This window comes from Gopherus flavomarginatus, chromosome 6 (genome assembly GCF_025201925.1).
Source record: "Gopherus flavomarginatus isolate rGopFla2 chromosome 6, rGopFla2.mat.asm, whole genome shotgun sequence".
In the NCBI taxonomy this organism is placed as follows: Eukaryota; Metazoa; Chordata; order Testudines; family Testudinidae; genus Gopherus; species Gopherus flavomarginatus.
In genome coordinates, this window is record NC_066622.1 from 138,493,715 (window position 1) to 138,519,145 (window position 25,431).

At 46.0% G+C, this 25,431-nt stretch overlaps 1 protein-coding gene across 2 annotated transcripts in view; it reads right to left on the reverse strand.

Annotated features, from left to right (window-relative positions):
* ARMH3 (armadillo like helical domain containing 3) overlaps window positions 1–24,481 on the reverse strand; it is a 184,617-nt gene extending 160,136 nt beyond the window's left edge. Inside the window, exons 1-2 of one of the 2 annotated variants that reach the window (XM_050958044.1) lie at window positions 24,435–24,481; window positions 237–348 (exon numbers count right to left, since the gene is read on the reverse strand). In XM_050958044.1, coding sequence (XP_050814001.1) covers window positions 237–338 — 102 coding nt within the window. In that variant the 5' untranslated portion in view covers window positions 339–348; window positions 24,435–24,481. Of the gene's footprint in view, window positions 1–236; window positions 349–23,463; window positions 23,637–24,434 lie in introns of those variants that run through there. The other variant, XM_050958043.1, reaches the window with a different exon arrangement.
* Window positions 24,482–25,431: the final 950 nt, after the last annotated feature.

Consider the following 25,431-nt stretch of genomic DNA (forward strand, 5'->3'; position numbering starts at 1 on the left):
TGGCTCCCCAGCCTGCTGCTCCCTTTCCTAACTTCACAGGCACCACATTCTACATCCCCCGGGGAACGCCACACAGTGAAACTGAAGGAGGCAGCAGAGGAAGGCATGTCATTTGAGACAGTTATGGGACAGCCTGGCTTTGACTGACGCGCGCCCTGTCTCATGGAGAAGAAGCCAACACATGAAGATCTCTCAGCAAACCAAAGGGACAAAAGGAAAAGAGGCCCAGTCCTTACCATAAAGATCGCATCGTACATTAGCACAACTTTCTCTTTCAGTGGTTTCTTGGAGGCTGAAGATTTCCAGAGCAGTCCGCCTTTCTTCTCTGCTTGGGCCATGGTGTGCAGTCTAGGGGTAAGAACAGAGACCAAACTACTGAGAACGCAGGAGGCGGCAGCGTCCTGCCACAGCACCTAGGAGCTGTGGTCATGGCCGGGATCCCATTGTGCTAGGTACAAGTCAAACAAAGATATTGTCCCTGCACGGATGTTTTCCCAAAGTGTTCTGTCTGCCATAGCCCTGAGATCTCTGTACCTTAGAGTAACATATTAACAGCCACTAACATGCAGGAAGTGGGGGGGTTAATTGCCACACCAGATACTGAATCAGACCAACGGTCCAGCTAGCCAGATCCTATTTCCATTTCCAGCACCAGATTGCTTCAGAGGAAGGTGCAACAAACCCTGCAGAATAGATATGGAATAACCTGCTTACAGGGAAAGTTTCGTCCTAACTCGTTAGTCAGTGATTCGTTTGTGGCCTGGGCAAGAGGGCTTATGCCCCTTCCAACTTTTTTTTTTTTTTTTTTAAAGAAGTCCTTACTATAATCTTGCTAAATGCTTGGTCTTGTGACATCTTGTGGCAATCAGTTCCACAGACTGTGTGAAAAAGTAATTCCTTTTATCGGCTTTAAACCTGCTGCCTACCAATTTGCTTCAATTTCCCTTTGTTCTTGAGTGGGAGAAAGAAAGCAAAGAGTTGTCTGATCAAGCTGCTCTACGGCATGTATTATTTTGTATTTCTTCCCCGGAAAAGTGAGTGGCAAACATTACAGCGCATTATTCCGCTGAGATCCTGACCAAAATCCAATGCAAAATGCTCGCCCACTTGTGCGCGGGCTGCCAGGATTTGCCCCCCATATCAAATGCTAGTGTATTCATGATTTTTCAGTGGGTCATTGGGGCTTCACAGAAGCACACAGTTCTGCCCCAAGAGGCCCAATTACAGAATCGGGGCCTAAGTTTCTAATGAGCTGTTAGGAAAGAGACAGTGCTGTGAATGGAAATTCTCTCCTTGTACCCAAAAGTTAGGTAGGTTGCAAGATGCCTGACAACTGATGGTCACAAATACCTAGCAACATTAAGTATTAGAGTGGACCCTTTCTCAGAGCAAAAGGAATTTATTTCCCAAAATTATTAACGGGGTCTCTATAACCTAGGAACCGCTTGGCACCAACTGGTGCCAACACAGTATTCCTGCCAGCAAGTTAAAAAAGTGTGGGCTGGATGAATGGACTATAAGGTGGATAGAAAGCTGGCTAGATCGTTGGGCTCAACGGCTAGCAATCAACGGCTCGATGTTTAGTTGGCAGCCGCTATCAAGCAGAGTGCCCCAAAGGTCGGTCCTGGGGCTGGTTCTGTTCAACATCTTCCTTAATGATCTGGATGATGGGATGGATTGCACCCTCAGCAAGTTCGCAGATGACACTAAGCTGGGGGGAGAGGTAGATACACTGGAGGGTAGGGACAGGGTCCAGAGTGACCTAGACAAATTGGAAGATTGGGCCAAAAGAAATCTGATGAGGTTCAACAAGCACAAGTGCAGAGTCCTGCACTTAGAAGGATCCCATGCATTGCTACAGGTTGGCTAAGCAGCAGTTCGGCAGAATAGGATCTGGGGGTTACAGTGGGTGAGAAGTCGGATATGAGTCAGCAGTGGGTCCTTGTTGCCAAGAAGACAAACGGCATATTGGGCTGTATTAGTAGGAGCACTGTCAACAAATCGAGGGACATGATTATTCCCCTCTATTCACAGGAATATCATCCAGTTTTGGGCCCCTCACTACAGAAAGGATGTGGACAAACTGGAGAGTCCAGTGTAGGGCAACAAAAATGATTAGGGGGCTGGGGAACATGACGTGAGGCTGAGGGAACTGGGCTTATTTAGCCTGAAGAAAAGAAAGAAAGAGAGGGGGGATTTGATAGCAGCCTTCAGAGGATAGAGCCTCCTGAGAGGATGGAGGTCGGCTGCTCTCAGTGGCGGCAGATGACAGAACAAGAAACAATGGTCTCAAGTTGCAGTGGGGAAGGTCTAGGTTGGATATTAGGAAACACTATTTCACTAGGAGAGTCGTGAAGCACCGGAATGGGTTCCCTAGGGAGGTGGTGGAATCTCCTTCCTTAGAGGTTTTAAGGTCAGGCTTGACAAAGCCCTGGCTGGGATGATTTAGTTGGGGTTGGTCCTGCTTTGAGCAGGGGGTTGGACTAGATGACCTCTTGAGGTCCCATCCAACCCTGATATTCTAAGATTCTATGGCAGAGGGCATAGGGGGTGCATAGAGTTTCACAGGGATCCCCTAGGTCAGATGTATGCATATTAAGTTTATCAAAAGGTGGCATGTGAGGTCTCCATGGAAAGCCAAGAGCCCACTAGTTGCATAATCACTGTAAAACATGCAGGTGGATATTGTTTAAGGAATTGTGTATCCATACTGAAAATCATGTTCTTAAGGTCTGAGAGTTAAGGAAGGTCACCAGACGGGGACAAATGCTTCTCTCTCTCTCACTCACTGGTCATGTGTGTTGTGTATCATCCACTCCACAATGAAGGCCTGTCTGAGCTGGATGCTAATCAAGAGATTGTGAAATGGACAAGAAAGAAGCAGAGGGAAAAACAACCTGCAGGGGAGATCCTGGTTAGCAATGAAGACAATGGATTGTTGGAGTATATCTGGGGGGAGATGTACCCCCCTGCATCTTTCCACTGAGGAGACCAGAGGACAGTGTCTCATGAATGGAAGATCACAGCCGGGCTTGAATAAACTGGAAGGGTTTGGACTGAGCATTGCCGTATAAGAGTTAACAGTAGCTAAGTCGGTCAGTCTAGGTCAGTGGTCCCCAACCTTTTTGGCTGGCGGGCGCCAGCCGAAGGACCACTGCAGCAGTGAAGCACCCGCCAAAATGCTGCCGAATTTCGACGGCAACACATCTCGATGACGCCGCTTGCCATTGACAAACAACGTCATTGAGAGGCGTCCCCGCCGAAATTTGGGAGCAACACATCTCGATGATGTCACTTGTCGATGGCAAGCGGATCATCAAGAGGCATTGCCGCCGAAATTCGGGGGCAATGCCTCTTGATGACATCACTTGTCGGCGACAAGCGTCGTCATCAAGAGGCGTCCCCACCAAAATGCCACTGAAATTTGGCAGCATTTCAGCTGTGCTCTTCTGGGGGCCAGGACGCAGGCGCATTAAGATGCCCCACAGGTGCCATGGCACCCGTGGGCACTGCGTTGGGAACCACTGGTCTAGATTCTAGAATGCTGTTTTTATTTTACATGTAACCATTTGTTTCCAATATTTCTACTTTTCATTGGAATCCCTACTCTTTATTAAATAAGCTTTTGTTTGTTTTCATGATAAACACACCCAAGTGCTGTGTGGTAAGTGGCGCTGTGATCTCAGGTGTAACTAGTAAGGTGGCGAGCAGCAAATCTGAGAGGGTTCAGCAGACCAGGGGCTGGACACTCGGAGGCTGGCGTGTGCCTATCGCTAACTTGCAGAGGGACAGCAAAGCCATAGGCTAAGAGGGGAGTGCTTGCGTTGACCGTGGCCAGTGGAGTTAGGGAGCTGACACACAGCAGACACAGATCTCACACCAAGGGCAGGGCGTAGCAAGATCCCTCACACTCCTGGCTATCCCCAGGAAACACAACAGTTTCCTACATCAATAATATTCTATTTCATTGTTCCAATTCTTCCTCACACTGATGATTTGCCCCATATTCACTGTTGATAGTCCTGTTTCTTTATACAACAGTCAAGCTGGCACAATTATTGCCCTGCTCTAGTGATGTGGGCTCTGCAATTGTTAAACATGTCACAAGGCCTGTGCGTTCGATCCCTGAACCTTCCGAGGTACTCACAGGCCTGCGTCTAAAGTTGCAGTCAATACAGTAATTTTGATGATATACAATATATGATATTTATTCCAAATTACCTATTTACATCACTCCATACCATAAACATTTCCCAAGCAGCAAAGAGTCCTGTGGCACCTTTAGATTAAGAGACGTTTTGGAGCATGAGCTTTCATGGGTGAATACACGTGACACGCATCTGATGAAGTGGGCATTCACCCACAATAGCTCATGCTCCAAAATGTCTGTTAGTCTATAAGGTGCCACAGGACTCTTTGCTGCTTTTACAGATCCAGACTAACACGGCTACCCCTCTGATACTATTTCCCAAGCAAACACTAAAACGTTGTAGCAACCTCCTAACCTTCTCTACACATCACACTGGCGCATGGAGGGAATGGAGTATCTCACCTTGCTCATACCTCAGGCGTCCTCCTGACCTCTCTGCCACTCTCTCCACACCACCAAGGTGGGTTTTACAGAACTCCATTGCTTGCACAGGCAACACACCTGACAGCACAGATTAGAGCTGAAGCTGCCTCCAGGAAAAGAAGGGCAGGTGCTTTCAGCAGCTAAGTCAGCAATGATACATTATGCACACAGAGGTAAGTGCACTGCAGTACATTTCTGGTGCCCCTGGAGCTTCCCAAGTCTGCAGTCATGGAGACAGCTGTGGAATTCAGCTTCCAAAGCAGAATGCCTGGACTCCTTAAGAACATAAGAACGGCCAGACTGGGTCAGACCAAAGGTCCATCTAGCCCAGTGTCCTGTCTGCCAACAGTGCCAGGTGCCCCAGAGGGAATGAAGAGAACAGGGAATCATCAACTGATCCATCCCCTGTCGCCCATTCCCAGCTTCTGGCAAACAGAGGCTAGGGACACCATCCCTGCCCAGCCTGGCTAATAGCCATTGATGGACCTGTCCTCCATAAATTTATCTAGTTCAGGGGTCCACAACCTTTCAGAAGTGGTGTGCCGAATCTTCATTTATTCACTCTAATTGAAGGTTTCACGTGCCAGTAACACGTTAACATTTTTAGAAGGTCTCTTTCTGGAAGTCTATAATATATAACTAAACTATTGTTGTATGTAAAGTAAATAAGGTTTTTTTAATGATTAAGAAGCTTCATTTAAAATTAAATTAAAATGCAGTGCCCCCCGGACCGGTGGCCAGGACCCAGGCAGTGTGAGTGTCACTGAAAATCAGCTTGTGTGCCGGCTTCGGCACACATGCCATAGGTTGCCTACCCCTGATCTAGTTCTGTTTTGAACCCTGTTATAGTCTTGGCCTTCACAACATCCTCTGGCAAGGAGTTCCACAGGTTGACTGTACGTTGGGTGAAGAAATACTTCCTTTTGTTTGTTTTCAACCTGCTGCCTATTAATTTCATTGGGTGGCCCCTAGTTTTTGTGTTATAAGGAGTAAATAACACTTCCTTATTTACTTTGTCCACACCAGTCACGATTTTACAGACCTCTATCCTATCCCCCCTATGTTGTCTCTTTTCCAAGATTCCTTCCAAGGTATGTTCAAAGAGCAAGCTACCTTTCCCTCAAAGAGCAGATTTCATTGACTAATGAGTGTCCATTTCAGAACAGAGATTTGGATTTCATTTGCTACAGAGACTGGGCTTGGAGTGCCTCACAGCACTGTGAATCACAGTACCGTAATTACTGAACCACATCTTACAGCAACTGGACCAGCACTTTTATAGCCTGGCAGGCCCTTCATCCAATTAAGATCTGGGGGAAGTTTAAGTCAAACAAACTAGAAAGAAAACATTGTTAAATCATCTTGATTGGCTTCCCTCCTCGAGATTCTCCATTTCTTTTTAACTGTGTCATGGGAAATAAGATGTCTCCCTGATCAGGAAAAATAATTGGAAACAGAAAGGTTTCTATTAGCAAGCAAACCAAAACTGATGCCATTCTGAGCCTGGAGAAACAGATCTCGCATGAGATTACCCAAAACAAGCTCTCCAACTGGAATCATGAGCTTCTGAATCCAAACCAGCACACAGCCCCAGTGCACAAACACATCTGTCAGTGTGCTTCTAATTGGATTACAGCTAATGAATCTCAATGTCAATGCAAATAAACTAACTTGCAGTGCTCCTGGGTCTGTGTTCTTGCACCAAATTTAAAGGGTGGGGGGAGGTGGAGAATCAATACACTCCATGTGCATGATGCAGACCAAAAGAGCTGTGAGAGGTGCAATATGTTTTCGCACTTTTTTCGCATGTCTAGAAAGACAGCAGATTCTAAACCCCATGCGAAGCAAGTGCTTGCTGCCAGCCTAGCATCAGAAAGACGAGGTCATGTAGAACTCCAAGTCTTTGTCAAGATAAGAATTGGGATTTGGCATCTCTTAACCTAAGTTACAGGGAAAGCACACATAGAGGATTGCTAGAGGCAGCAATTAAATAATGCCTTTGTTTATAATTTATTATTCCAGGGACTACAAATGAGAGGAACCAGAAGAGAAAAGTTCAACTCTCCTTTCACTCCAAAGCACCTGGTCTCATGACCTAGGATGATCAGCCAGAGCTAATGGGGTTTTGTTTTCATTGTATGCAATTATATGATGCATCTAGCTGCAAGAAATAGATATTTTAGAAATTAAAAGCTGCATTTAGCTACTGGGGGCTTCCAAGCACCTGCAGAAAATACAGAACATTCCTATAACCTTGTTGCTGAAAACTTTCATACATGCTAGAGATGCTGAATTAGCAGACTTTATAAACCATGGGACTAACTGGCTGTAGTTAACAGAGCTCCTCCTTCACACAGATTACCAATGTAAAGGCATCAACATGTTCTTATACTCTTAGGTTCATATGGACAATTCTATTAACAGGCAGCTGCAGCAGCTGAGCGCCCAGGAGAGGTACCCCACAGAGCTGAGAGAGAGCTGCATGGGAACGTTTAGTACACCAGCCACTCTAGTGCACAGCAGAAGATTCAGGACACTTCACCTGGGACTAAACAGACATGGCATCACGAAAGTGGAGACATAAAAGCCATGGTAGGTGAGCGTTCATGCAGAAAATCCTTGTCTACACTACAAAGTACCTACTGCCAATCCTGGGCTCAGCATGATCTAGCACTGACTGTGTAGCCAAGCACAAGGCATGCTTAGCACATCTATCACTAATTTCATTTTAGAATCCACGGCAGAGTTCCACAAACCAAACATGTGACGTTCATATGAACACACTATTATTAACTTGTCACTAAAATACTCACAGAAATTGCAAGCAAAAACCTTAATACTACTAAGGCTGGGGCTTTGATCACACAAACTTAGCCAGCTAAAACTACAATTTCCACAACAGCCTTATATAACACAGCCCCCTCGCAAACACATACTTTGTTTTATTGCATACAGTATGTCTCTTGCAATGGCAAAAATAATATTACTGTATATGGATTTAACTATAACAACTCTAAACTCCATGTCTCCAACATGTGGTTACTGGTCGAGCCATATCTTTGAATTTCCAGACTTTGGTACGTGCATCTCAACATGAACGTTGCATTAGCATTGCTTTGTATTTTATTTCCCTGTCTAACAAACCTGAATATTTTCGTGTTTGTGCAAATACAAAACTAGCCCCTGCATTATGAAGCACAGAGCTGTCATGAAAACTGACTTTGCCAAAGTCCCATTTTGAGGCTCCACATCTGTCATCTCTCAATGATTCCATTGCACATGTGCCCAGTTTGCAAGCAAAACAATGTTTTTCCTAACCCATGGCCCTTCAAGCTTGCCCCAACAGTTTGTGAGGCTGGATTCCTTTCACTGCACAAGTCATGACCTGTAATAAAGATTCTGCAGGCTAAATTAAGCTCACAGTGACACCTGTGCAACTCCACTATCTACAAATTAGGCCCTCTGTGGCACCATCATGACCCTCATTGTCTTTAAATTAAGCCCTGTATGATCCCAGAAGTGATCACATAACTGAAAATTAATGGGAGTTTAGGTACGAATGATCATAACTTGATCACACTTATAACGTACAAGCAGAAAAAAGTCCAGACAAGCTATATTATATATACACACACACACACACACACACACGGTTCTTTAATATGGTCAATTTCAGAAAGCTGAAAACAATCATGAGTCAAATTAGCTGGGAGGAAGAATATAATCAAAAAACCTAGGAATCATTTAAGAACACCTTACTAGATGAAGAAAAAGCCACTCTCCCACAATTGAGGAAGAAGTCTGTGATGGTTAAAAAACCAACCTGGGTTAGAGGGGAAGTGAAGGTAGCTGTAAAAAAATAAATAATAATATATAAGAAATGGAAGAAAGCAGAAGTTGATACTAATGAATGTAAAACAGAAGTTAGGCATTGCAGAAAATTGATAAGGGAAGCCAAGAGACACAAATAGAAAGCAGTGGCCAGAAGAATTAAGGACAATCAAGAGTTTTTAAATATATTATAAGAGTCCTGATAATAGTACTGGTCCAATACTAGACGGAAATGGTAGAATCATCAATAATAATGCAGAAAAGGCAGAAATGTTCAATAAATATTTCTGCTCTGTATTTGGGGAAAAAATAGATAATACAGTCTCATCATATGGTGATAACACTCTTTCCATTCCACTAATCTCTCTGGAGGATGTTAAACAAAAGCTACTGAAGTTAAACATTTTAAAATCAGCAGGTCCAATTAACTTGCATTCAAGAGTTTTAAAAGAACTGGCTGAGGATCTCTGTGGACTATTAATGTTAATTCTCAATAAGTCTTGGAGCACTGGGGAAGTTCCAGAAGACTGGAAGAAAGCTGAGGTTGTGCCTATTTTCAAAAAGGGTAAATGGGACAATCCAGTTAATTATTGGCCTGCCAGCCTTACATCAATCCTGAGCAAGATAATGGAGTGGCTGACGCAGGACTCAATTTTTGAAGAATTAAAGAAAGTTAAGGTAATTAATGCAAACTAACATGGGTTTATGGAAAACAGATCCTGTCAAACTAACCTGGTATCTTTTTTTTGAAGAAATTACACGTTTGGCTGATAAGAGTAAGAAATGCATTTGACTTGGTACCACATAACATTTTGATTACAAAACCAGAACTGATATGGCACACATTAAATGGATTAAAAACTGGCTCACAGGTCTCAAAAAGTAACTGAACAGGGAATCATCATTGAGCAGCTGTGTTTCTAATGGGATCTCAGGGGAATCAGTTCTTGGTCCAACTCTATTTAACATTTGTACCTATGACTTGGGGGAGGGGGAAGGCTTTAAATCATCGCTGATCAAGTTTGCAGACAACACAAAAATTGGGAGAATGAATTGGTAAATAATGAAAAATTGGTAAATAATGAAGAGAACAGGTCACTGATTCAAAGTTGTCTGGAGTGCTTGTTAAACTGGGTGCAAGCAAACACCATATGATTTAATATGTCTAAATGTCTACATCCAGGACCAAAGAATGTAGGCCACACTTCCAGGATGGGGGACCCTATACTGGGAAACAGGGACTCTGAAAAAGATTTGGGGTCATGGTGGAGAATCAGCTGAACACAAGCTCCCACTGCCTCCCAGGATGGAGCCGTGGCCAAAAGACCTAATGTGATCCTGGAATGCATAAACAGGGGACTCTCGAGAAGGAGCAGAGAGGTTATTTTCAGGGCCGGCTCCAGCTTTTTTGCCACCCCAAGCGGTGAAGAGAGAGGGGGAAAAAAAAATTGATTGAGCTGCTGCCAAAGAGGACGAGAGGGAATGAAGGACCTGCTGCCGAATTGCCACCGCAGACCTGGACGTGCCGTCCCAGGCACCTGCTTCATTTGCTGGTGCCTGGAGCCAGCCCTGGTTATTTTACCTCTGGATTTGGCATTGGTGTGATTGCTGCTGAGGTCCTGTGTTCAGTTCTGATATCCAGTTCAAGAAGGATGTTGATAAACTAGAGAGGGGTCAGAGAAAAGCTACGAGAATGATTAAAGGATTGGAAAACATACTTTACAGCAACTGACCTCTTTCAGTCTATCTATTTAGCTTAAAGAAGATTAAGGGGTGACATGCTTACAATCTATAAGAATCAACATGGGAACAAATATTTAACAATGGACTCTCCAGTCTAGCAGAGAAAGGTCTAACACAATTCACTGGCTGGAAGTTCAAGCTAGACAAATTCAGACGGGAAGTAAGGTGAACATTTTTAAGTGACAGTAATTAATCACTGGAATAATTTACCAAGGGCCTGCGATGGAGAATCCACAACGACCATTTTTTAAATCAAGACTGATGTTTTTCTAACAGATCTGCTCTAGGAATGATTGTGGAGCAGTTCTCTAGCCTGTGCTATGCAGGAGGTCAGACTAGATGATCACTGTGGCCTCTTCTGGCCTTGGAATCGATGGATCCCATTGCCTTCAGTAGGTTTTCACAGGTGTAGCTGACTGGAATTCAGCAACCAATTCTGCTGATGATACACAGGGAACAAAATGCAGCCCATCTCAGTCTTAGCTGCATTGCCTCTGCAGAGCTAACAAGAGTAAAAAGAGGATGCATTTATTTCTGTCGCTAACGCCAGCGCATCTGGTGAGCAAGGTGGTGCCATTTTTACATAGATGCTTTTCCCAGGGGAACCATACTTCAGCTGAAGGTGGGATCTCTCCAAAAAGTCAGAAAGGAATTTTAACCTGGTGTCTTGGCTGAGAGCAAGCATGAGAAAGAAGTGTACTTAAAAAGTAGGGGTGCAATGGAAGTTACTTCCATACTACTAAGCACATACAGCTCCAAAATACAGTACTGACACTAACTGTGCATCCTACCTAGGAGAAGGAAAACTCGAACCTCAAACGGATCCCTCAGTTAGTGTGTAAATCAAGCGCTGTAAGCTAACGCTAGGGATGCTCATTTACAAACAAAGTCAGAAGTTAGCAGAAAGAGGTGAAGTCAACAAGGCAGCATCACACAGGCAAAACAAACCACAGGCGCTTTGACAACAAGCTTAACAATATATTTGACAATATAACTATGAGGCAAAGATGACACGCGTCATCCTGCACCTAGGAACTAAACGAGCAATGCATTTAAATTCGTGAAAACAGGATCTCAGCCAACTTTGGTTAAAAGCTGCAGAAGACATTGGGTGAGAGATAAAACTTCTTACATCGGAGGTTAACCTGTTACGCTCCGTCTCTAGAAAGCATGTTATGATTTTGTTTTACATGTAACCATTTGATTCCAATATTCGCATTCACCATGACTGGAATATTTCATGATAAGCATATTCTTGTTTTCTCTATAAATATATATTTCAGAGCAACAGCCGTGTTAGTCTGTATCCGCAAAAAGAACAGGAGTACTTGTGGCACCTTAGAGACTAACGCATTTATTTCAGCATAAGCTTTCGTGGGCTACACCTCACTTCTTCGGATGCACAGAATGGAACATATCTTGAGGAGATATATATACACATATAGAGAGCATGAAAAGATGGGAGTTGTCTTACCAACTCTGAGAGGCCAATTAATATATGTCAGTGTTACGGTGTTAAGCTAAGTGCTGATCCTGAGTGGAATCAGATAAGCTGGTGTGTGCTGTTCCTTTGGGAAATGCGAACTTGGTAATTCTGTGAGTAGCCAGTGTCGGGGCTGGATATCAGAGAGGAACCCTTCAAAGGGGCGCAGGGACTGGGATGTAAATGTTGTTAACCTGCAAGGCAAAGGGCAGGCTGGCCTAACCCAGCGAAGATTATCGGGGGGAGGGGGAGGGCCTTTGACAGGCTAAAGGTGTCAGGAAGCTGACACCCAGTTAATCCCAAGAAAGCCTCCCTCGCACTACAGGCAAGGGGTAACAAGGTGATGCAAAGTCCTGGGTACCCTAGAATGATCACACTGACCAGTTCAAGCAGGTTCGTGGCTTGGTGACAGAAGACGGCAAGCTTGAATGTGAGACACAGTGCAGACTGGGGCGTGCTGGAAGAGTGTGGAATAACATCTCACGGTTTGCATACGACTAGTGCAGGCCACTGAAACTAGGAGCCCAACTATGTTTTGTAGAACAACAGTGCACCCACAATGCTGGATAGTGCAGAAGCAGGGTGATAAAGAGACAGCAGGTTCAATGCCTACAGGTGTGAGCGATGAGATGTCTTGGTGTCATAATAGGGGTTCCACTGAGAGAGACATTTTGAAATGAAAGCATTAAGATGGAAGTCAAAGTCCGTGATGTGGCAGACAGAATCTAGGAAGCATGACGCTGGTTCAGACACATGCAGAGGATGAACAAAGGGGACCTGGTGAAGACAGCACGGCAGGAGAGGGTGGTAGGAAACAGACCCTGACGAAAGCAGAGGAAGGGATGGATGGACTGCACCAAAAAGGAAGGAAAGCAGGTGAACCCTAGTGCTGCTTCAGACAAAGACAGTAGATACTTTCACGACAACACCTGACACCTTAAATGACTGCTTCTTGGAGTAGCCAGTCCTGGAGCCCACAAGAAGCAAGGCAATTCTTGATTTAGTCCTAAGTGGAGCACAGGATCTGGTCCAAGAGGTAAATATAACTGGACTGCTTCGTAATAGTGACCATAATATAATTAAATTTAACATCCCTGTGGTGGGGAAAACACCACAGTGGCCCAATACTGTAGCAGTTAATTTCAGAAAGGAGAGCTACCCAAAAATGAGAAGTTAGTTGAACAGAAATTAAAAGGTACAGTGCCAAAAGTGAAATCCCTGCAAGCTGCATGAAAACTTTTTAAAGACACCATAATAGAGGCTCAACTTAAATGTATCCCCCAAATTAAAAAACATAGTAAAAGAACCAAAAAAGAGCACCGTGGCTAAACAACAAAGTAAAAGAAACAGTGAGAGGCAAAATGGCCTCCTTTAAAAAGTGGAAGTTAAATCTTATTGAGGAAAATAGAAAGGAGCACAAACTCTGGCAAGTGAATTATACAACTATAATTAGGAAGACCAAAAAAAATTTGAAGAACAGCTAACCAAAGACTCAAAAATAATAGCAAAAAAAACATTTAAGTACATCAGAAGGGAAGCCTGCTAAACAACCAGTGGGACCACTGGATGATCGAGATGCTAAAGGAGCACTCAAAGACGATAAGGCCATTGCAGAGAAACTAAATGAATTCTTTGCATCAGTCTTCACGGCTGAGGATGTGAGGGAGATTCTCCATCCTGAGCCATTCTTTTCAGATGACATATCTGAGGAACTGTCCCAGATTGAGGTATCATTAGAAGAGGTTTTGGAACTGATTAACTAAGCAGTAATAAATCACCAGGACCAGATGGTATCACTCAAGAGTTCTGAAGGAACTTAGATGTGAAATTGCAGAACTACTAACTGTGGTATGTAACCTATCATTTAAATCAGCTTCTGTACCAGATGACTGGAGGATAGCTAATGTGACACCAATTTTTTAAAAAGGTTCCAGTGGTGATCCCAGCACTACTGGGCAAATTGATTGAAACTCTAGTAAAGAACATAATTATCAGACACATAGATGAACACCATTTGTTGGAGAAGAGTCAACATGGTTTTTGTAAAGGGAAATCATGCCTCATCAAGCTACTAGAATTCTTTGAGGGGGTGAACAAGCATGTGGACAAGGGGGATCTAGTGGATATAGTGTATTTATGTTTTCAGAAAGCCTTTGACAAGGTCCCTGAGCAAAAGGCTCTTAAACAAAGTAAGCAATCATGGGACAAGAGTGAAGGTTCTCTGGTGGATCAGTAACTGGTTAAAAGACAGGAAACACAGAGTAGGAATAAATGGTCAGTTTTCAGAATAGAGAGAGGTAAATAGTGGTGTCCCCCAGGGGTCTATACTGGGCCCAGTCCTATTTACATAAGAACATAAGAACGGCCGTACCGGGTCAGACCAAAGGTCCATCTAGCCCAGTATCTGTCTACCGACAGTGGCCAATGCCACGTGCCCCAGAGGGAGAGAAGCTAACAGGCAATGATCAAGTGATCTCTCTCCTGCCATCCATCTCCATCCTCTGATGAACAGAGGCTAGGGACACCATTCTTTACTCTTCCTGGCTAATAGCCATTTATGGACTGAGCCACCATGAATTTATCCAGTTCTCTTTTAAACATTGTTATAGTCCCAGCCTTCACAACCTCCTCAGGTAAGGAGTTCCACAAGTTGACTGTGCACTGTGTGAAGAAGAACTTCCTTTTATTTGTTTTAAACCTGCTACCTATTAATTTCATTTGGTGATCCCTAGTTCTTGTATTATGGGAATAAGTAAATGACTTTTCCTTAACCACTTTCTTACATCACTCATGATTTTATATACCTCTATCATATCCCCCCTTAGTCTCCTCTTTTCCAAGATGAAGAGGCCTAGCCTCTTTAATCTTTCCTCGTATGGGACCCTCTCCAAACCCCTAATCATTTTAGTTGCCCTTTTCTGAACCTTTTCTAGTGCTAGTATATCTTCTTTGAGGCGAGGAGACCACATCTGTACACAGTATTCGAGATGTGGGCGTACCATGGATTTATATAAGGGCAATAATATAGTCTCAGTCTTATTCTCTATCCCATTTTTAATGATTCCTAACATCTTTTTTGCTTTTTTGACCGCCTCTGCACACTGCGTGGACATCTTCAGAGAACTATCCACGATGACTCCAAGATCTTTTTCCTGACTCATTGTAGCTAAATTAGCCCCCTTCATATTGTATGTATACTTGGGGTTATTTTTTCCAATGTGCATTACTTTACATTTATCCACATTAAATTTCATTTGCCATTTTGTTGCCCAATCACTTAGTTTTGTGAGATCTTTTTGAAGTTCTTCACAATCTGGCTTTGGTCTTAACTATCTTGAGTAGTTTAGTATCATCTGCAAACTTTGCCACCTCACTGTTTACCCCTTTCTACAGATCATTTATGAATAAATTGAATAGGACTGGTCCTAGGACTGACCCTTGGGGAACACCACTAGTTACCCCTCTCCATTCTGAGAATTTACCATTAATTCCTACCCTTTGTTCCCTGTCTTTTAGCCAGTTCTCAGTCCATGAAAGGACCTTCTCTTTTATCCCATGACAGCTTAATTTACGTAAGAGCCTTTGGTGAGGGACCTTGTCAAAGGCTTTCTGGAAATCTAAGTACACTATGTCCACTGGATCCCCCTTGTCCAAATGTTTGTTGATCCCTTCAAAGAACTCTAATAGATTAGTAAGACACGATTTCCCTTTACAGAAACCATGTTGACTATTGCTCAACAGTTTATGTTTTTCTATGTGTCTGACAATTTTATTCTTAACTATTGTTTCAACTAATTTGCCTGGTACTGACATTAGACTTACCGGTCTGTAATTGCCGGGATCACTTCTAGAGCCCTTTTTAAATATTGGCGTTACATTAGCTAACTTCCAGTCATTGGGTACCAAAGCCGATTTAAAGGACAGGTTACAAACCTTAGTTAATAGTTCTGCAACTTCATATCTGAAGTCTTTCAGAACTCTTGGGTGAATGCCATCTGGTCCCGGTGACTTGTTAATGTTGAGTTTATCAATTCACTCCAAAACCTCCTCTAGTGACACTTCAATCTGTGACAGTTCCTCAGATTTGTCACCTACAAAAGCCAGTTCAGGTTTGGGAATCTCCCTAACATCCTCAGCCGTGAAGACTGAAGCAAAGAATCCATTTAGTTTCTCCGCAATGACTTTATCGTCTTTAAGCGCACCTTTTGTATTTCGATCGTCAAGGGGCCCCACTGGTTATTTAGCAGACTTCCTGCTTCTGATGAACTTAAAAAACATTTTGTTATTACCTTTGAAATTTTTACATTTTAACATATTCATAAATGACCTGGAAAAAGGAGTAAACAGTGAGGTGGCAAAATTTGCAGATGATACAAAACTACTCTAGATAGTTAAGTCCAAAGCAGACTACAAAGAGATCTCACAAAACTTGATGACTGGGCAACAAAATGGCAGATGAAATTCAATGTTGACAAATGCAAAGTAATGCACATTGGAAAACATAATCCCAACTATACATATAAAATTACAGAATATCAAGGTTGGAAGGGACCTCAGGAGGTCATCTGAGTCCAACCTCCTGCTCAAAGCAGGACCAATCCCCAGACAGATTTTTACCCCAGTTCCCTAGATGGCCCCCTCAATGATTGAACTCACAACCCTGCGTTCAGCAGGTCAGTGCTCAAACCACTGAGCTATCCCTCCCCTCAAAAGGATGGGATCTAAATTAGCTGTTACCACTCAAGAGAGAGATCTTAGAGCCATTGTGGATAGTTCTTTAAAAACATCCACTCAATGTGCAGTGGCAGTCAAAAAAAACCAAACAGAATGTTGGGACTCATTAAGAAAGGGATAGATCATAAGACGGAAAATACCATATTGCCTCTATATAAATCCATGGTACGTCCACACCTTGAATACTGTGTGCAGATGTGGTTGCCCCATTTCAAAAAAGATATACTAGAATTGGAAAAGGTTCAGAAAAGGGCAACAAATATGATGAGGGGGATGGAACAGCTTCTGTATGTGGAGAGATTAATATGACTGGGGCTTTTCAGCTTGGAAAAGAAATGACTCAGGGGGGATATGATAGAGGTACATAAAATTATGAGTGGTGTGGAGAAAGTAAATAAGGAAGTGTTATTTACTCCTTCCCATAAACACAAGAACTAGGGATCACCAAATGAAATTAATAGGCAGAAGGTTTTGAAACAAACAAAAGGACGTATTTCTTCATCCAACACACAGTTAACCTGTGGAACTCTTTGCCAGGGGATGTTGTGAAGGCCAAAAGTATAACAGGATTCAAAAAAGAACTAGATCAGTTCATGGAGAGCAGGTCCATCAATGGCTATTCGCCAGGATGGGCAGGGATAGTGTCCCTAGCCTCTGTTTGCCAGAAGCTGGGAATGGGCGACAGGGGATGGATCACGTGATGATTTCCTGTTCTGTTCATTCCCTCTGGGGCACCTGGCATTGGCCACTCTCGGAAGACAGGATACTGGGCTAGACGGACCTTTGGTCTAATCCGGTGTGGCTGTTCTTATGAACCGATCCCAGCTGAAGTGATATGGAGGAGAAGAAGTGGCAGCAGCAGATAGGCACATCTCCATTTGCAGATGGGGAAACTGAGGCAAAGGCAGTGTGACATGAGTTTCCCAAGGAGACACAGCTAAGTCAGTAGAGCCTAAATTATAACTGAAGATTTCCTGGCTCCCAGTCCTGTGCTCAATCCACAAGACCAAGTTTAACAATATTCAGCAGGAGCTCTCCCTACCTACCACTGCTTAATTGTCAACATTCTTCTCCTCTTCTCAGTTCTGATACCAATATGGAGAGGAACACTGGGCGCTAGCCTGGGACTTGGGAGACCCGAGTTCATTTCTCTGCTCCGCCACAGCTTTCCTGTGTGACCTTGGGCTCTTAGGCCTCAAAGCACAAAAGTACTTAGATGCTAAAATCCCAGCTTTTGGCTCCTCTGTGATTCACAGAACTCCCTCTGACCTCTGTAGGCACCTAAATACCTACATTTCTGCAATAAAAGTTCCCTAGGCAGCACATTTCTGCCTCTGCATGCACGCTGCTGCTTCCATCAAGACACCAGCACACTCACCTCAGTCCCAGAGTGATTCACAAACCAGGGGAAAATAGGAGTTCGGCTGCCTAAGTCACATGTGGGTCCCAATCCAGTAGCGGTGATCACAGCCCTGTGGTTAGAGGCAGATCCCTGTTCAAATCTCTTCTACCCCTCAGGCAGAGGAGGAACTGAACCTGGGTCTTCCACATCCCTGAAAAGTGCCCTAACCACTGAGCAAGCAGTTATGAGGGAGGTGGTCCTCCTCCTCATCCTTCACCCTCTTCCCTCCCCTTCAGCCCAGTCGCTCCCAAACTTTATTGGGTCACGTACGGTCATCTTAAAAATGCCTAGATGAAAGGATGGAACATGCCCACACACCACCAGTGTGACACAGAACACAGTCTGGGAACCCCTGTGAGTGTAACCCCTTAACCTGTCCCTTGGACTTCCTTGCCTTCTTAGCCCCTCATCATCTGCCATTCTCTCTCCTCAAGCTCCTTTTCATCCTCTTTCCAACATACTGTTGCCTCATTTATCCTTAAAAATATATATATCCTTCTTTGGATACGACCTGACGTTTCAACTACTCCTCACTACCCAGACTCTCTCTATTTCAGCTTCCATCCACTCTGCCACAACTGCCCTCAAAGACACTGATTCCTTCTGTAAGTCCAGGGGCCTCCTCGTCTTCAGGTGAGCTCACCTGTTCCCATGACCTCCCATGACCACACCAATAGCTCCATCACCTGTCTCTACAACATCTCCTTTCCTGTATCTCATCAAGCTCAGCTCCCCTTGGCTTCCCTCTAATCCTTCCCTTCCTTCCCCACCCTGTGGGAAGTGACCTCAGATCACTCAAGCCTGCAACCTTGGGGTCATCTTTGACTCTTCTTTAATCTTCCCTGTTCACATACAAGTTCTCATCAAATACTGACACTTCTGCCTCTATAGCATCTCCAGCATGTGCCACTTTCTCTCTATCCCCACAAGTATAACTCTTGTCATTGTAACCTTTACCCACATCCCTTCCTTCCTGGCCCATCATCTCTCCCCTCAATAATCCATTCAGGGTGCTGCAGCTAAAGCCCTCTCCCCCCTAACCATGCCAATCACATTTCCTCAGACCTGGCGCCAGCGGTGGGATTCTGCTCTTCTTCCACATCCAGTTCAAAATCTGCACCTCGCATCCCAGGTACTATACAGTGCCGTGCCCTGGCCACCTTCCTCTTTGTGCTCTATACTCTGCCAGCTCCAACCTTACTGAACCCGGCCATCTTCTCCAGCTCACATCCCTGCATCTTTTTAAAGCCTGCTTCCTATGCTTGGAATAGCAGGCCAGTCAGAGGGCAGGCTCTTGGCAGCTTCACTTTTTACTATGGAAATTGAGAAAACCTTTTCCGGAAGGCTGCCAAAGCACAATGCCTGGGTGCTCAGCCTCCCCGCCAACACTAGGAGCTGAACAGCCCCTGTGCTCTGCCTCCCCCAGAAAGTCCAGGAAGCTGGAAAGACACAGGACTTGCCATTACGGGCTCCCTGCCACTGAGCCAGGAGCCTAGGATGAGCTCCCAGGGCCTGCAGCTTGGGGCACTTCTCAAAGACACAGACCTTGGGAGTCCCCACAACTGCTGGGTGAAATTGACATTTCTGCCAGCTTCCGGGCTGCTCTTAGCAGCTATGAAACTGACAAGAACATCGATTTCATTCAGCAGCTCTCCAGCCAGGGGAGCAGATTCCTTTCGTGAACACCTCAGTGTTTCTGAAATGAAGCTGGGGGGGGGATTCCAGTTCATGGGAAATTTCACTAAAGTCTGGATTCACTCTCATTCACAACAAAACCAACTTTGGAAAATGTTACATTTCCTGCAAACCAGAAATCCTGCATTTTGGCTAACTTCACTTATAACCGTTATTTGTACTTTGTCTATTGGAATGAAAACTGCTCATAACAGGATCTTGTCTTCCTACACATCTGTAAAATGCCCACCACACCAATAGTGCAATGCCAACAAATAAAAATAAAAAGAGGACCCCTCAAAGTTTGGGCGTATATGACAGCCGAGACTGCACTTCCAGCAGGAGTTGCCCAAATGCTCCCATGCCATATTCTACACAAAAAGCAAATCACCTTTATAGTTTGACTCGTTGACAGGAAAACATCTGAGTTGGTGTCTCACATACAGCCCTTGTCTACACTAGAAAATTCCCTATCCACTTTTCATCAGCAGTACAGCTGCAGCAGCATAAATGCTAGTCAATATATCATCTAACGCCCTCAGAGCTGTGGTACAATGCCTCTGTCTGGCCTAACCTGGAGTTCACACCATTGCTGAAGAACAAATGAGCTAGTGTAGATGCGGCTATACTTCCTCCCATTACACCCCACTACAGGAAGAAAAATATTCATATTGGACCCACAAACTCAAGCCATTTCTTCCTGCACAACCGCTGTAAGATTCAGCCTTTCCTCTGTGTTTGAACAGATCAAATGCTCAGTCAGGCCCTCGTCATCCCACACATCAACCGCTGCAACCACCTCCTCCTCCTCTCTGGACTTGACAAATGTCACCCAGGCCCACCTACATGCATTCAAAATGCTGCTATAAAGATCATTTTCCTGCCTCCACACCACAGCCACATTGTCCACTCTTCGTATCCCTTCACTAGCTCCCCTTCTCCAGTGCATCAAGCACAAGTAGTGCTCTCTACTTTTCAGGACCCACGCAGGCTATCCCAGCCCAACCTATTACCTCTGGCAGGCTATCAAGAAGACAACTCCCACCCCCTGATCGGGCAATGAAGTCAGTCTTGATTGTCCGTTTGTCAAATTTCCTGCGAGTATCTTTTGCTCCTTCTCCCATGCTGCCCCTGCTGTATGGAAGGAGCATGCATAAACATCTATAAAACCATTGCTTTGTCCCCTTTCAAATCCCTCCTTAAAACTGTCCTCGGCCATGATGCCTACAACACCCTAAATAGCTGGTGTGCTGGGACTACTGCCTATCAGGCTGATCTTAATCTTCTTACTTTGTGCCTGCCCTCCCCCCTTTGTTTGTTGTATTCACACCTTTGTCTCTTGCCTTAGATTGTAAAGACCTTGGGAAAGGGACCAACTTTGTGTTATATTTGTACAACATCTAGCATAGTGGGGACCCTGATCCCTGACTGAGGCACTATGGCAATACAGCCAACACACTATTCACAATAGTGATGTTGTGACTAATCCAAGAAAGGCACAACCAGTAATTAGAGGAAAACAGACAATATACTCAAGTATCCGAGGTATATACTGAAGCAAATACTCACCAGCAACTACAGTACACACCACACAACAGAAACACTAACCCAGGAACCAACCTCTGCAACAAACCCCGTAGCCAACTCTGTCTGCATATCCATTCAAGGGACACACATCAGCCACACCATCAGGGACTCATTCACCTGCACATCTACCCATGTGATATGTGCCAGCAATGCCCCTCTGCCATGCACATTGGCCAAACCGGACAGTCTCTACGCAAAAGAATAAGTGGACACAAATCAGACCTCAAGAACTGTAACATTTAAAAATCAGTAGGACAGCACTTCAATCTCTCTGGACACTCAATAACAGACTTAAAAGTTGCCATTCTTCAACCAAAAAACTTCAGAAAACAGACTTCAGTGAGAAACTGCAGAACTGGAATTAATTTGTAAATTTGACACCATCAGATTAGGCCTGAATAAAGACTGGCAATGGCTGGGTCACTACAAAAAATAATTCTCCCTCTGTTAAAGCAGCAAAGAATCCTGTGGCACCTTATAGACTAACAGACATTTTGGAGCATGAGCTTTCGTGGGTGAATACCCACTTCGTCAGATGCATGTAGTGGAAATTTCCAGGGGCAGGTATATATATATATGCAGGCAAACTAGAGATAATGAGGTAGTTCAATCAGGGAGGATGAGGCCCTGTCCTAGCAGCTGAGGTGTGAAAACCAAGAGAGGAGAAACTGGTTTTGTAGTTGGCAAGCCATTCACAGTCTTTGTTTAATCCTGAGCTGATGGTGTCAAATTTACAGATGGACTGAAGCTCAGCAGTTTCTCTTTGAAGTCTGGTCCTAAAGATTTTTTGCTGCAGGATGGCCACCTTAAGGTCTGCTATAGTGTGGCCAGGGAGGTTGAAGTGTTCTCCTACAAGTTTTTGTATATTGCCATTCCTAATATCTGATTTATGTCCGTTTATCCTTTTCTGTAGAGACTGTCCAGTTTGGTCGATGTACATAGCAGAGGGGCATTGCTGGCATATGATGGCATATATTACATTGGTGGATGTGCAGGTGAATGAACCGGCGGTGATGGTATGGCTGATCTGGCAGATCTCCCTCTGTTGATAATCACCCCTTCTCAACTGCTGGGAGTGGGCCACATCCATTTTGATTAAATTGGCCTCATTAGCTCTGACCCCTCAATTGGTAAGACAACTCCTCTCTTTTCACGTGCTGTATATTTACACCTGCTACTGTATTTCCCACTCCATGCATCTGATGAAGTGGATTTCAGCCCACGAAATCTTATACTCAAATAAATCTGTTAGTCTCTAAGGTGCCATAAGGACGACTCGTTTTTACTGATACAGACTAACACGGTGACCCCTCTGAAGACTATATACTATAAAACTAATATTTTATGCTAACCAAGTTTTAAGGAACCAGCCAGGGCCACATTAGAAGAAGCCACTGAGATACTCTGGCACAGCCTCCTCTGCCAGCAACACCAGGTCACTTTTTTGCAAATACGGTATTACAAATATTAGTGAACTACAGTGCTCATATTAAAACATTTCCATCCACAGGACATTTGCTACACAATACTTCACAGGAAAAAGCAACTGTTTTACAAGCTCCATGTAACTTGGGGGGAAATCTATCTATCATACTTTAAGTTTCTGTCCATACACCTATCAGATGAATGACAGTATGAGGATGGCGATACTGGATCAGACCAAAGGTCCATCTAGCCCAGTATCCTGTTTTCCAACAGTGCCCAGTGCCAGGTGCCCCAGAGGGAATGAACAGAACAGAATGCCAGGGTCCAGTGGCCAGGGCAGGGAGCAAGGGGCTCTGGGCCGGGAGGGCTTGGGTATATTTGCTTATATTTGCGGGGGGAAGGAGACGAGGGGACAAGGGCTGGCAGGGCTCGAGCTACACCACTATTTACCTCTCCCCCTTCTGAAAACTGACCATTTATTCCTACCCTTTGTTTCCTGTCTTTTAACCAGTTACCAATCCATGAGAGCCCTGTCCCTCTTATCCCATGGCAGCTTACTTGGCTTAAGAGCTTTTGGTGAGGGACCTTGTCAAACACTTTCTGAAAATCTAAGTACACTATATCTACTGGATCACCCTTGTCCACATGGTTGTTGACCCCCTCAAAGAATTCTAGTAGCTTGGTGAGGCGTGATTTCCCTTTACAAAAACCATGTTGACTTGTCCCCAACAAATTATGTTCATCCATGTGTCTGACAGTTTTGTTCTTTATTATAGTTTCAGCCTGTTTGCCCAGTACTGAACCTTCCTCTACTGACACCTCCAACTGGGACAGTTCCTCAGATTTGTAACCTAATATCCCCAAATAACATCTGCCAATGACAGTGGTACACCCACAAGAATCCAACGGGGGTGAACCCTGGCCTCCGGCAGCAACCCAAGGGGATGGTGCACCTCTGGGACCCAAAAGGGGTGCACCCTCACACAGTCCCAGGGGGAGAACACACCCTACTGTGATGAAGTTCCCGGGAACGGAGCTCCGCATCCTGGCATGTCCGGTGGCACAGGGTAAATGCAGCAGTAAGGGCGGGTTGCTCCCGCTCAGGCCACGCTGGGCAACCACAGCCAGTGAGGCGCACAGACCCAAAGGGAGGAGAGTTAGATCCAGGAGTCTTCCCCTCACTGTGCATGACAGAGCCCCCAAACCCCGTGGGACAGGGCCCCCAGACCCCCCCCCCGACAACCACCCCTATCCCCACAGGGCAAAGCCCCCAGACCACCCCCAACACCCCCCCACATGGCAGAGCCCAGAGACCACCTCTGACAACCACCCCCAACACCCCCCCCGCGGGGCAGAGCCCCCAGACCCCCCCCCCAACAACCACCCCCAACACCCCCCCACAGGGCAGAGCCCGCAGACAGCCCCTCCAACAACCACCCCCAACACCCCCCCTGCAGGGCAGAGCCCCCAGATCCCCCCCGACAACCACCCCCAACACCCCCCCGCAGGGCAGAGCCCGCAGACAGCCCCCCCCAACAACCACCCCCAACACCCCCCCGCAGGGCAGAGCCCCCAGACCCCCCCCGACAACCACCCCCAACACCCCCCCCGCGGGGCAGAGCCCCCAGACCCCCCCCGACAACCACCCCCAACACCCCCCCCGCGGGGCAGAGCCCCCAGACCCCCCAACACCCCCCCGCGGGGCAGAGCCCCCAGACCCCCCAACACCCCCCCCCGCGGGGCAGAGCCCCCAGACCCCCCAACACCCCCCCCCGCGGGGCAGAGCCCCCAGATCCCCCCCGACAACCACCCCAACACCCCCCCGCGGGGCAGAGCCCCCAGACCCCGCCGCCCCCCCCCCACGAGCTGCAGGGCCCCTGGCGCGGGGGCGGCCCTGGGGTGGGGCCCCCTCGGCACCATGGCGACGGGGGTCCAGGGGGCGGGGCCGGGACCAAGGAGACCCCGGGACCCCCTGCACCTACCGTAGGGCGAGCGGCTCATAGCCCGCAACGCGCAGGCGCCACCGGCCTCTCCGCCCCAATGCGCATGCGCTCTGCGGGAGCCCTTCAGTCCCGCCTCCTCCCGCGTGCCGCCGGGTCCTAGCGCTCGTCTCTCTTCGGGGGGACGGGGGTTGGCTTCCCCTGACCATTGCAGCAGCACCGCGGGGACAGCCCCCACTGCTGTACGGCCAGACGGGCACGGAGCAGGTTGGCGGTGAACCAGGAATGGAACCCAGGAGTTCTGGATCCCAGCTCCTGCTCTAACCATTAGCCCCCACTCCCCTCCCAGAGACAGAGCCCAGGAGTCCTGGCTCCCCTCCCAGCCCCCTGCTCTAACCACTAAACCCCACCCCCCTCCCAGAGACGCAGCCCAGGAGTCCTGGCTCCCCTCCCAGCCCCCTGCTCTAACCACTAAACCCCACCCCCCTCCCAGAGACACAGTCCAGGAGTCCTGGCTCAGTGCAGACCCTGTGGCAGGATGAGAGGCATAGTCACAATTTCTGTAATTTCTCACGCCAACGCACAATCTTTAGCACGTCTACTGCAGTACAGTGCAAGACTCAGCATTGCATCCGAAAACCTTCACACAGGCTAGTGTGTAGCAACCAACCATGCAGGTAACATGATGCAGTAATAAGAGTGCCCCTTCCCCCTCCCACCCCATAAGCTATACTGGGCACTAAGCAATAATTTAAACAAAAAAATTTTTTAAAAATCTGCAGCTTGAGGCAGAAACCTGAAGTGAATGGGGGAAAGAAGCCGCCTTGGGGACAGTTATGGGCCAGAGGCCCCAGGTAAGGTCAGAAAAGCCTGGTCACCACCACTTCCTTCATTGCTTAGGGGAGGATGAGATTCCAGAATTCCTTCTCACTCAATAGCAGGTTCACAGGAACTCTCCCCTTCCCTCCTCTGAGATCACAGCTGAGTCATGACTTGAATTACACAGGGTGGGTTGTGTGGAAATGTCAGACCAGTCTCC